Genomic DNA, 13,103 nt, shown 5'->3' on the forward strand with positions numbered 1-13,103 from the left:
AACTGGTTTCCTGAACATGACAATCAATTCAAACAATGTTACTAGACCTCGGTATGGAGAAGAGCAGAAGACATGCAGCACAGATTGGCAGCTGATAAATCTGTAGCATCTGTTTCATGGCAACATTTCCATATTAACACAAAAATTTGAGAAACACTTGCGATACCTATTTTTGTCTATAAAGATAGGATCTCCAGACAGATACTACCACAATATATCTTATAAAGTAGCTGGACTGTTAGATTCAGTCTTAAACTGCAGAAGTCTTAAATTACTCATGACTTGAAATTCAAATCAATTCAGTTTTATTCAATTTAGATTATGACAGAAATATCCTGAAGGAAAATTAAATATTGTAACAACACGAACTGAAAGCTTCAGTTAATTTCTACAGTTTCAAAGCCTGAGCCCAAACTTGTTCTCAGTCTGACTCAACACCTCCCATCTCAGGTTTTGACAATAGGCTGTATCCCAGCAGTAATAATTAGCAATGCTTGTTGTTTTGAGTAAGAGCATCCATGTGTTTAATCTCTCACAGGATTAACAGGATTGTGCATGTTGCTTATGCTGCGGTGTTATGCACTTAGGAAGGCGATGTTGGAGAATTATTTTCTGACAGAATTATGGCTTTCGATTCTATTGAAACAAAAGGCTCATACACAACAGTCTGACAGGAGTATTAGTCTTAGTTAGTAGAGATATTTAGACAAAGATACACCCTAACTACAACGTACAGCAACAGCAGCTGTTGTGATTTCTTTTGTGGTTCAGATAATCTACACATCTCTCTTTTCGACCAACATATTTGTTGAGGGTTTGTAGCTCGGATCTCCCTAAATATTTACCGCCAAAAAAAACCCAAAAAGAACTGAGAACTCATCATTCGCTCGTGAAACAAGGACTAAACCCCAAAGTTGAGGAGGAAATTTTGATTGAGACGAATATGCATTCAGCTGAGTGTGATCTGTCAAGATAGTCATCACAGCTGTGGAACTCCCAAAGCAATTTATTCAGTGCCACACTATAACAAATGACACCAATGGAACCATTGGAATGGAAAGAGAGAAATGGGCTCTCAAACAGTCCCAGTTTTATCTCCATTATGGCTGAATATTGCAGCGTCACCGATGTGGAACACACACACACACACAAGGACACGCCACCGTGAGCCTGCGCCTGGACGGGAGTGTCGACACGCTCGCATCTGCCAGCCCAGTGTTTTCACTATAACCACAACATTAATGGTGTGTTAAATTGAACACATTAAAATGGAGACTGGTTGTAATAAAGGTCACCTGGGAATGAGAGGAGTGGCGGAGTGGAGGGGGTTTGCCACAAGCACACACATATTATTAAAACTAACATGCTGAGAGCATGAATGCGGATTCAAAACTGCAGCCACGAGTGGAAAAGAAGTTAGCAACAAGGAAGGCTTAATTTATTTCAGCATGATGTGATTAGGTTTTAAACTGAGGTTGTAAAAGGAGGGAGCTGGATATGAAAAATCCCCAGCTGGATGTGACTAAAGGATAGGGATCAAAATAGAAGTCTTTGGAGTGACAGCTGCTCTGAGAGAAGGATGTACAGCCCCTTAAGTTTGCAGCAATCTAACCCACAGATGTTGCCTACATTCGTCGCTCTTCTAAGGGTGCCAACTTGATTTAAATCAAGTCGTCTTCTTCTCTTCCTCATATGCTTTCTGTTGAAGGGCATGAAAACGGGTGAATGAAGAAAAGTAGAACTTTAAATAAAAAAAAAAAGTGAAAAGAAAACATGGAGACCTCAGATCTCTTGGGGTCAAACTTGTTATTAGCTCAAAGGGAGAGGTCGAACCTTCTCCCATCCCCCAGTTCCTTTCTCCCTCTCGCTTTTTGCGCACCTTTCTATCTAGCCAAAATCTCCAGAGGCTCTCTTAAATGAAATGGCAATCAATAATTTAAACATATTCCAACCTCTAATCTCAGCAGGGGGCGATGTGCGGGGGGCACGGTGGGGGTAGTGCCGTAAAATGGGAGGGAAAAGGAGATACAAGACAGCTTTGTTAGCTTTTTGCATTCATTAAACATTCAAGCAGAGCTTCACCTCCAAAAAGAAAAAAAAAAAACCCAGGTGAGATGATGACATACTGAAGCTCCAGAGGTAGGGGATGTGTGTGTGAATGTGTTAAGGAGTCACCTTGCCCTGTGACTCAGTGGAAGCCTCTGTTTAATCAACGTCTTTTGATGGGGCTTTTTTTTCTTTCCATTTTTTTCTTTGCAGCTAAGGCCAGACATGACCTGTCAGGATCTGCTCTTCCGTGGATGAGGGCTGTTCAAGCGAAGCAATCAAGGCAGCCTGGGCCAAGACCACAATCAGCGCTGAACACCAGGGGTCCGACTGACAGCAAGCTCACCGCTAAACACACACATACTGAGGCTAATTATGGCAACCTGCCTGACCTTCAAAAAGAAAATAGTAAACACCCAGAGACAATGTAAGACAAGGTTGGGACTTCATGCAGTTTTTTTCTGGCCAACAGCCAATTGGAGAAGTCTGTATTTAAAATAAGTGGCATTTTTTTTTATACAAGGACCGAACAAGCAGTATTTTACAATTTGCATTAAGATAACGGAGAAGCATTTTCAGCAGAATCTCATCTCATCTGCCACAATATTTGGACGGTTCAACCTTTGGTGGATTGTTGGTGCAAAAGCACCCACCAACAGCTCCAAAATCATTGTTGATTAGAAAGATGAGTTGTTGTTGTTTTTTTTGTTTTTTTTCGTCTGTGATTGAAGTTCTTGATCTATCCGTTGTTGAAAGAAATCAACCTGCAGTTTTCCTGGAGCCATGTGCCAGACACAGCACACGTCGATGAGAGATGCTTAAGCCTCAACATTGTGGCTTAAAATTGGTGGAAAACAATGCAAACACAGAAATATGGTGATGGCAGCATCATGCTGAGGGGAGTTTTTTTTTTTTTTTTTTTTTTTTTCTTGGGTAGGGACAGGGAAGCTGGCCAGAGATGGATTTAGTCCATACAGGAATTATTTTGGAAAACCTATTAGAGGCCACAAAATACTTGAAACTGAAGTAGTCTTAACTTCCAGAACTACAATGCATCTAAACATACATCTAAAGCTGCAATGCGGTTTAGAACTGCAATATATGGATCAGTTCAAGCACAGAACTTAAATTCTATTGAGACTTGAAATTTGCTGTTTATTGCCACTCTGAATCCCATCTGACTGAGCTTTATTTTGTTGAGCAGAACGGGGGGAAAGTTTCAGCCTTTTGATGTGCAAAGTTGGTAGAGAGACACCCTAAAAGACTTGCGGTATGACTGCAGAAAAAGTTGGTTCTGACAAAGTATTGACTTGGTGGTGAATACAAATGCATATCACACTTCTTAGATCTCTATTAAAAGTGACAGGAAAGTCACATATCAAGAAGCAATATAAGAATACAAACACTGCTCCCATTTCATTTACAGCCTGGCCAATATGGTAATCAATTTAGGCAGATGCTTGCATTTTTTAGAAATCACACACTGCTCAGACTAAATTAGACCAAAAGTTCCCCATTAACAAATGGAAATGACTAAAGAAAACATTGGATCTCAGAGAACTCTCTCTATAAAACCTGCTCCATCCAACACAAAGAGAGAAAATTTATTCCCGCAAGGATAAATCAGATAGCGATCCTTTCTTTGTTTGCCACTAATCTGCGCAAACTAAAGCAAACACCAAACAAATGGGTTGTTGCCCCTGATAGTATGAATCACAGCCTGGAAAAGGGTTATAAAAACTCAATAGAAACCCCAGGAAGGCAAAGATAGAGAAGAAAATAGAGAGATAAAAGAGCTGTGAACATTTAATCTCCTACCACTGGTATATCTCCTTTATCAACCTGGGGGTGCTGAAGAAATACAGTTGATTATCATTAATCACACTACGCTCCGGCACAGACGTGATAAAGAAGTTACACACTCTCTGCAAAACACTCAACCAACAAGTTACCCTGAACAGATGTCTGCATCTGTAACCAGTTAAACTGAAATACTGTTGCACTTCACAGCAGCATCTTTCATATTTCTAATCCCACCATGTTATGATCTATCACCTCTGCTGGGAACCGGTGAGGAACGGCAGGATTATCCAACAGCGCTAAACGCAACTCCCTGCTCTGCAGGCCTGACAGCATATAGTGTTTTACTGCCATGCAGGTTGTTTCAGCTCTAGTAATAACCCTTAATTACAACAGGGTGACAAAGTAATATACGAGGTGAGGTCAGGGCACTTTGTGTGCGCACACTTAAATTCAAGCTGAATATCGATACAAATGGATGTGTATCAAATTGTATTGATATACATTAATGGCATACATGCATCAGGAAATTTGCATTTTACTGCTCTTGTGAAGCAAATGATCCAAGACCTTCCATATGTAGGAAAACAATGACACATTCCAGATAAAATGGATTTATTATTTAGCTAAATAAATCAAAGAATAGAGGAAAGGATGCCAAGTGACATCGACTAACCCGGTGGGCAAATGCGTTCAAGAATTGTTGGTGAAAAACACTGAAATGGTTTAGAAAGAAAAAGAGGGAAAAAAAAAACAAGGGTTTGTGTCACTGAAATTTCCATATATTATTACTTAATATGTTCTTTGGGGGATTTACTGGTCCCCACACAAAAATAGGAGGCTGATAATCAGTGTTTAGGGCTAAACTCATTTAAAAATATCAAATTCCTTCTGGTTGCCAGTCTGAGATTTAAAATGAGCGCTGCTAAACATAAACTTTAAAATGAAGTCAATATTAACCCTCTACTGGTTTTCTAATGCTACAATATCACTCTTCTCTAAAGCAAACATAACTTTATGAAATATTTCCTCTGAGTCAGCACTGCTGTGGATCTCTGCTGTGGAACACGTTTTCTGACATGCTAGGCTAATGTTAGCTTGCTTTGCTCTAGTTTAATACGATAAAAGCAAGCTCTTAGCTTGTCTTCCTCGCATGTTTGATTTCCCAGGTGTGGCCAAAACTTATAGAAAGAGATCCTTCATATTTCACAAGCTAAGTGATTTCAGCAAAAATTGTAATTATTGATGACTAATGTGTTATGGCTGCAAGCTGTGCTGTGTTCACGTGTCTGTTGGTTTAGAGTGCCGCTCTATAAGAAGATGTGAACTGACTTTTGACTGACTCTGTTCAGTCCAATTCTGCAACCAAGTTTGTGCCTTGAGAACCATTTTTGGAGTGATAAATGTAAACTATGAATCTTTTCTGGAGCTCAGAATAGAAACAGCTGCTCTTTCAACTGATCTCAATCTCCCACGTGGAAAATCATTTGCAAAAAAAAAAGTTTCTATCTGCTTTATGAATAATAACAACGACAATAACAACTACAAAAACACCTTAAACAAGGACAAAGCTTTCTTATGAGGAACTTTTGAAAACTTTTCCCGCCAAACTTTTCCAATTCAACACTCCTCTTCAGCATCTGTTCGTTTCTCCCAAGAGATCAAATGAAACTCCTACTTTAACTTGTCTTCCAAAATCTCTCAAAAGCTGTTTGTGCATCTTTTACACAAAGGCTTTAATCTTCACCCAACATCAGACCTCCTAACCTTTCCCTCACAGTGAGGAATGTGCAGCTGTAATTCTGGGCGTGTCTGAGAATGAGAAACGGTTCACGAACTGCTGGTTTGTGTGTTCTGTCTATCAGAGCAATTAGTTTAGTCAGGGAAAATAGAGTGCCGATCTGGGAGAGTGTGTTTGTCTGCCCGGGGAGTGTACCTATATGAAATTCTCACCAAATGATAACTTTAATTGAAAATGTCCCATTTCTGAGGTATGGACAAAAAGATTCACAAAAATATTGTGCAGTTGAATTGTTTAAAAACAGGTTGCCAACAGTCTTTCAAAATGTCTTTGCCCACTAAAACAGCAGATTCAAGAATGCGACAGAAAATGCTGTGAAATCAGACCAACACAACATTATTACTATCAGATTATTTCCAACTGCAATTCAAAATCCAAGTAACTGAACTCAAAACAGATTGGAACAAGAATGAATTTCAAATAAACCACACCGATGTAAACTAATGCAACAGGCATTAGTCTTGTAACAGCAATCACATTTTTGTGACATCATTCCCAACATTATGGAAAAGGATAACTCAAATTAATTTTTAGGTTAATTTTTTGCCAGCACAGACTTCTACTTGTCTCGAGAGCAAGAGGAAAGGACGGAGGAGTTCTCTTCGGGATTAAAACCCAGTGTTGTACGTCCACAACATCACATTTTATAGTGGTTGCATGTTGAAAATTAATTTAAACCACTTGTGACTCTAAAGGGCTTTTGAGATAAAGAAACATTGCAACACATTTTCCAGAGGATCAGCAGCCACTTGCAATCCTTTCTTTTAACCTTACAATTGATTTAACAATAAACACTGCTGGGGGTCATCAATGTTCTCATTCTCTCAAAACATAAAAACCGTAAAATCTTGTAACATTTACATTTACAAGACTTTGATGAGGACATTAATCTGATCTGCCTCTGGCTTCTGCAGTGGAAACAACAAAAGCTCCCGGTAAAGTTTCCTGCAGCAGAAAAGCTCCTTCAAGGCATATTTCCAGTACAAGAACCGCTTCCAATAATAACAAGGATGGTTTATCTGTGATGTTTAGATTAAAGTAAAAAAAATATATATTGATTTATTGATTTTTAACTAACATTTTTAATAAATAGTTATCTGTTTATGGGTACAAATAAAACCAATCACAACACATATTTTTAAGAAAATACCCGAGGCTGCTGCTCTGTCTGTGCAAAACATGTTTCTCTTTTTTCTCTTCAGTGAATGCTACAAACTTCCTCTGACATTGAAAGTATCACATCTCTCTTTCCGAGTATAAATGCTGTGAAATGTTGAGAACCCTATAGTTATGCAGAGGGTTTTAATCCTGTAGAAGCTGTTGCTCCTTCTCTCACCTCAGAGCACAGAAGTCTGTGAAAACCCCATCAAAACTTGGCTTCTGTCACATTTACAGTGACTGCAAATAAGCCTGAGAAAAAGCGTTCGGTGTTTCACAGTCAAAACACACCTTGAGTGTTGAGTTCCTTCAGTTTCCACACTTTGACTGTTAGCGTTTTATATTTTAAACAGCTCAGTTTGCCTTTCTTGTGAGCTCAGGACAATTGCAGCTTCTATCCAAGGAGCCACAAGCTTCATTTACAACCATCATCATGTCCAGCTGCTGACATTTACAATAGTCTTGTTTTTGTTTTAACCAATCGAAACCCTTCCGCTCTGGGTCAACTTCAGGGCAGCACCTTAAGCTACCAACCCACTGAGACCAAAAAAAAAAAAGAAAAAAACTGAGCTTACTTGTGTCTCTGAGTACAAACAAATCATTACAGAGACAGGGCTTCCAGCCAGTACTTGCTACTCTCCAGGGCTGATCAGGATCCTGACAACCATCCAGCACTGCTGTCTGCAACAGTTAGGCAGCAAAGGGAAAAAGGAACTGAGGCATTTCGATCAATATAGGCTCATTATCTGCTGCCTTCTGTCCCAGAGAGATGAGTCCCAGCGCTCGGCCGGCCTGTTGATGAGCAGAGCGCACCACAATTCAATTAGGGTATGGCCGAGATGCCAAAAGAGGTTTGATCAAAGCACTCTGTTGAGCTAATTAGCTCACGCTGTGGTTTACGAGGGCTATTTTTACATCTGAGGAGAAGACTGCGCTGTTTTGTTAATGGCAGTTTTTTTTTGTTTTCTTCTTTTTTTTTTACGGTGAATTGGGCAGGGAATAACCTGGCTCATTGTGGATTCATAGGTATAAGCCAGGAGAGCGCAGGACGTCCCTGGTGCTGCTCAGAGCACATGCCCACATGTATATTCATGCAGACAAAACACATACACAACCAGAGGGTCCTTCAAAGGGTCACAAAAGGGCTTAGCACAGCCCCCTCTTTCACAGATCACACTTGTCAGCACGGAGGTGCGAGTGCGTTTGTGGTGTTGTGTGGCTCCGCGACAGGAAATGTGAGGTCATCAAGGAACAGCGGCAAGGAAGGAAACGAAGCCGTCCACAGAAATCTTCAGGGGCTTTTTAAGGGACCAGCTGACATCTATATAAAACACGTTAAAAATGGTTGACCTCCTTCTTTTTGATGAGGCGAAACGACCCGGGGAAAAACAGGTGTGTTGCTCGAGGTGTATTACTTAAGAGACTTGGACACAATTTTACGAGCTGATAATCGAGTTTCTTGTATCTGATTCTGTCACTATAACGTCATAAATCTTCTATCTCTATCTGACTTATTTTAACAATGAAGGCATGGTCATATGAGCCCAGTTATGCTGAGGAGATTTTAGTAACTGACTTGATTTTTTAAATGTCCTTCAATATGATCATCCCTGTGATTTTTCTGTCGTAATGCAAAATGTCACATCACATTTATAAGTGATTCAGCGATTACATTTAAGGTAATATTTGTCAAAATCTAAAAAAAATTTTAAAAAGACATCATGGTCGAGCTGTATCATTTGACTTTGTGGGTGAAACGTGGCTGGTATACCTAATCTTAAAGCAAAGACAGAGAAAAGGGCTTCAATTAAACTCATGCATATATGTGTCTCTGATATAAAAGGTATCAAGCAAAATATTCTAGCAAATGAAAAATAAGCCCCCTTGTCAAAAAACAGTAACTTAAACAGTTCCACTTTCTTGAGATACAGCATCATTTGGGCAGTATGAAGCAGAAATAATGCATCAGATTGTCAGCGTCATAGTTCTAAATAAATAACTTGAGGCATAGCAGCATCCAGAAACTTAATTTAACCCACAGAAAAAGCTAGAAGTGATGGTTAATAGTTAAATAAGATAATGGATGAAAAGAAAGCGCATGCCCCTTCTTAACATCTCCACTCAGTTTCTGTTTTGAATGACTTCATGCATGATACATCAAAACTTCCCTGTTTGCCTCTTTGAAAGGAACGTTTTATTGCTTTCTCAGATGTTGAGAGTGGCGTTTTACTCGATGGCACGACCAAGCTCACTTTTAATGCCACCATAAATTACACTGTCACGCTCCGTCAAGTAAACTCTGCTCAGGGATGGAGAGGAAGGCGAGCCCGAGGAGCATCATTGGAGACTTCACTACAATCCTGTTAATGTTACTTTCGGTGACTTTATGAACTTGAAAAGCTGAGTGATGCTCCGTTGGTTTCACATGCTTCGGTGTACGATGTTTCCTGATGAACACAACTCCCAAACATTAAGATCATCCCGTAGATGCAGGTTTCACCTTTATTCACGTAGAAAGGTGGCAGCATCAGGGGGTCATGCTGGGTGAGGTTTACTGTGAGCAGCAAACCTTGAATGTGTGTGGTGTTGGAGCCCCCGTGGTGCTCTCTCAACAAAGAGTGGGATCTTAATCCCATTATTCAGAGTGGACTTCATGAATGTTCTTCAGACCAGCATGTTTTCTTTCCATTAAGAGGACTTCAAACAAAAAAATAAATAAAAATAAAAAACTGAACCACAAAATCGAGAAATTCCTGTCTGTTCTCACATTAAAGCTGTTTTCCCCGTTTTCAAAAAGTAGCAAAAACAAGTGCACAAACTTACCAGCTGTAAAGTGCAAATAAAAATGAGAGTGCATCGCCCGCTGCAGCAGCCCATTGTGTCAGCGGAGGGAAACGCGGTGACTCTGTGAAGGACTTGGTATCGAGCTCTCGGCGTGCCGTCCAGACTCAGTCTTGATCCGAACACCGGCTTTGTCCCATCCTCCTCCGGCGTCTTTTGAACTGAGCCCTGGGAACAGCGACCAGAGTCGGCTGCCTCCGGTCTGGGTTGCTCCGGACGTGTCTGTTTACCTCCGCTCTGGCCGACCGGTGCACTGGAGGTGACTGGCTGGGAGACTGGGAGCAAGCCGGTGTGTGTAAAAAAAAAAAAAAAAAAAAAAAAAAGAGGAGGAGGAGGGGCAGAGAGGAGGTGGTCGCAGTGGCGCTGGTGGGGCAGGCAGACTAAATGACTTGACTGAGGGCGTCATCGGGCATCGATGTATGGTAGCATCAATAAGAATAATAATGATAATAGTTATTATTATATAAGTTTTTTATATATTATTAATAATCATATTTTAACTCATTTTTATTTTAAAAAAATTAACAGACTGTTGAATAGATGTTTTCATGTCTGTGTAACAGGGCTAATATTGTTAATTAAGCGTACAAGCAATTTAATAATGACTTTAGTTCCTTGAGGTCAGGACATTACCTAACCCCTTCAAAAAAAAATGTGGTGAAGTGGCGCCATCTGGTGGCGAATAAGAGGGATTATAGTCAGTGTTCTAGCGGATTGCTTTTGGACACCTTCGGACTTGGTGGACCGAGTTCAAACTGGACATTTTGATAAGAAAACCCTTTGGAGTTTGAATGATACATTCAACATATGGAGACACATAGTTTTTTCTGTAGCATTAGCTTTATCGAGGAGATCTGTAATACACATTGTTCATTTCTTCTGGCATAATAGGAATATTTAAGGACACTGATCATCACCTATTTATATCTATAGTTATGAACTGCAAATCAGTTTGTCTTAATGTGTAGTTCCTTGGATCAGCTCTTTCTGTAAACAATGTTTTGTCCCCATCGATTTCTCAAACTGTAATTTTGTAACTTTTTCTGATGGAAAAAAATCACTGGGTTAAGAACATTTGTTTGACATTTGAATGCAACTTAAAATACAAATGCCGTTAAACACCTCTCCCTGTTAACCTCATGGTCTTCACAACGAGGGTGGCTCCCACTACTTTTCCTCAACAGATTCATAAATGTTTCAGGTTTTCGAGGGCTGACCGGGGAAAGACTTCGCATCTAATTTCATCACACACTCCTCCGTTCTGTTCCTTTTAAAGCTCCGCTCCTCTTCTTTTGGCATCCTTCAGCTACACTGCCCTGCCCACCTGCATTCGGCCTGGCCCAGAAGGAGCTCCCCCCTCTTAACATTGCCAAAAATAAACTCCAGGGTAGTCCCCATGGAAGTCGACAGAAGGGAGTCACTTAATGTTTTAGGAACTTTAAGTCTACGCACATGTGTCTGTGTGATTTTTTTTATTTTTTTATTGAATAATCACTGTTTATTATGTACACATAATTTTATGTAAGGATGCACATGCAAATGTTCACCTTCATGTAAAATGTATTTTTAAATACTAATGAATGATATATCTAAACATTTTGACATTGCATAGTTTTTCATCTCATTGGTCTAACTTTCTTGTAACATTTGCATCTGATGTGCCTTGCTGGCTACAGAAAATTTCTGTAAAAATCTGAGGTCCCAAATCCACTGTTGCTGCTGGATTAAATAATAATAATAATAATAATAATAATAATAATAATAATAATAATAATAATAATAATAATAATAATAATAATAATAATAATAATTTATTTGCAGGTTCTAATGAAGCAAAGATCAACATGCATGTACAACTCATCTCTTTTCTGTTGTTGCTTTGTAGCTTTTTATGATTCTTTTGTTGATTTGCCAGTATGCTGTGGATCTTTATCCTGGATCATCTGAGACTTTTCCATTTTCAAGCTGAGTCCTCAATTTAACTTTATATATTTAAACAGTGGGTTAAACTATGTCTTCTAAAAAGGTTTGTAAGGTCCGGCCTCTCCAACAACAAGCACTGAAGATTTAGTTTGACCTTGGTTGACATCTGTTGGAGTTTTGACAGTTTGATTTTTCAAAGTTTGTTATTATTAGTTTATTACTTTTTTATTCATTTATTTATTTTTTACAAGGTTTTATACTTATTTACCAGAACTGCTAAGAAATATTAGTGGCACTGTGATGATTTCAGTAACTCAGCAACTGGATGTATTTTGCAATTGCATTTACAGTCTTTATTGCATCAGCTGGATTTAAAAATATAAACACTCTTTAAATAAGGGTTGTCAATTTATATGAATCATTATTCAAATAATGAATATTCTTAGGTCTTCATAAGACTTTAAGATTTTAATACACGTTACTTTAAACAAGTTAGAGCAGGAAGTAGGCTTGCAACCAGAACACAATCATTCCTTGCATTCACTATGTTCACAGCTGCATTTCTTATGAGAACATCTAAGTGTGTACCAGAAGATTATGAATGTGTGTGTGTGTGTGTGTGTGTGCATGTGTGTGTGTGTGTGTGTGTGTTCGGTGATAGCTGAAATAAGGTCAATGTTATAGTTCTGACTATTTGAAAGCCTGATGGAGGCTCTACTGTGTGTTCCCATTTTGCCCGACACCTCCTTTTCTCCTTACTCTTTGTTCGTGTGTGTGTGTTTCTCGACCATTTCTTTCATGACAAGTGCGGCCCTCCGGGGCTGCTGTTCTCCACGAAGACGTTAATATGAAGTGACAGGACAGCCAGTGGCGTTCTGCTTGGAGGGGACTTGCTTTGTGGAGGGGACCTGAGAGTCTCTCTCATAGTGGACAACAATAGAAAAAAAGACCTTCGAAGGACAGAGTTTTTTTCTTCTTTCTGAAAGCATCTTAGTGCTGTCATTTTTGTTTCTACTCTGATTGTCTCTCTTTTTCTTTCTCTTTTTTTCCACACGTTTTAGAGATTATGCAGACCTTCATGGTTCCTCATGCAGACACACTCAAGATAAGTATGTTTGCTGGTGATTAAACATCCAGTTCATCCTTTCTAAGGCAGATATGTGAGAGCAGAGCTGATTGTATCGACTCTCACACATAGGAGTTTGGACAAATCAATTTCCAAAATGACTATAGTGACCTAGAATTCATCTTAGACTGAAATGATTGTATAATTCATGCTGAAATACTGTGAGTCTCATGAGGGCCTGCTTTGGGTGACAGAAACAGGTCAATTTTCATTGGCTGAAGTCTGCTTTATCGGAACTAAAACAAGCTGCTCTGTTTGGCGTTTCAAACATCAGCATCAACACAAACTTGCTGACTTGCCTCAAAATTGTTGCCTTTGCTGGCTGTTGAACAAGCACATGAATGCTTTCTTTATTTAGGTCCATCTAATGAAACTTTAATATCATGCATGTGGCACTGGATGTAACAA

The 13,103-nt window shown here is 39.4% G+C and overlaps 1 protein-coding gene across 1 annotated transcript in view; it reads right to left on the reverse strand.

The window, feature by feature from the left end:
• The window catches only part of nkain4 (sodium/potassium transporting ATPase interacting 4), a 52,858-nt gene extending 42,323 nt beyond the window's left edge, over nucleotides 1–10,535 (reverse strand). Inside the window, exon 1 of the mRNA XM_014998357.2 lies at nucleotides 9,629–10,535. Within this exon, the coding sequence (XP_014853843.1) occupies nucleotides 9,629–9,682 (54 nt within the window). The 5' untranslated portion in view covers nucleotides 9,683–10,535. The remainder of the gene's footprint in view (nucleotides 1–9,628) is intronic.
• Nucleotides 10,536–13,103: the final 2,568 nt, after the last annotated feature.

Source organism: Poecilia mexicana, unplaced genomic scaffold, assembly GCF_051168715.1.
Source record: "Poecilia mexicana isolate PSO_F unplaced genomic scaffold, ASM5116871v1 scaffold_7, whole genome shotgun sequence".
Classification (NCBI taxonomy): Eukaryota; Metazoa; Chordata; class Actinopteri; order Cyprinodontiformes; family Poeciliidae; genus Poecilia; species Poecilia mexicana.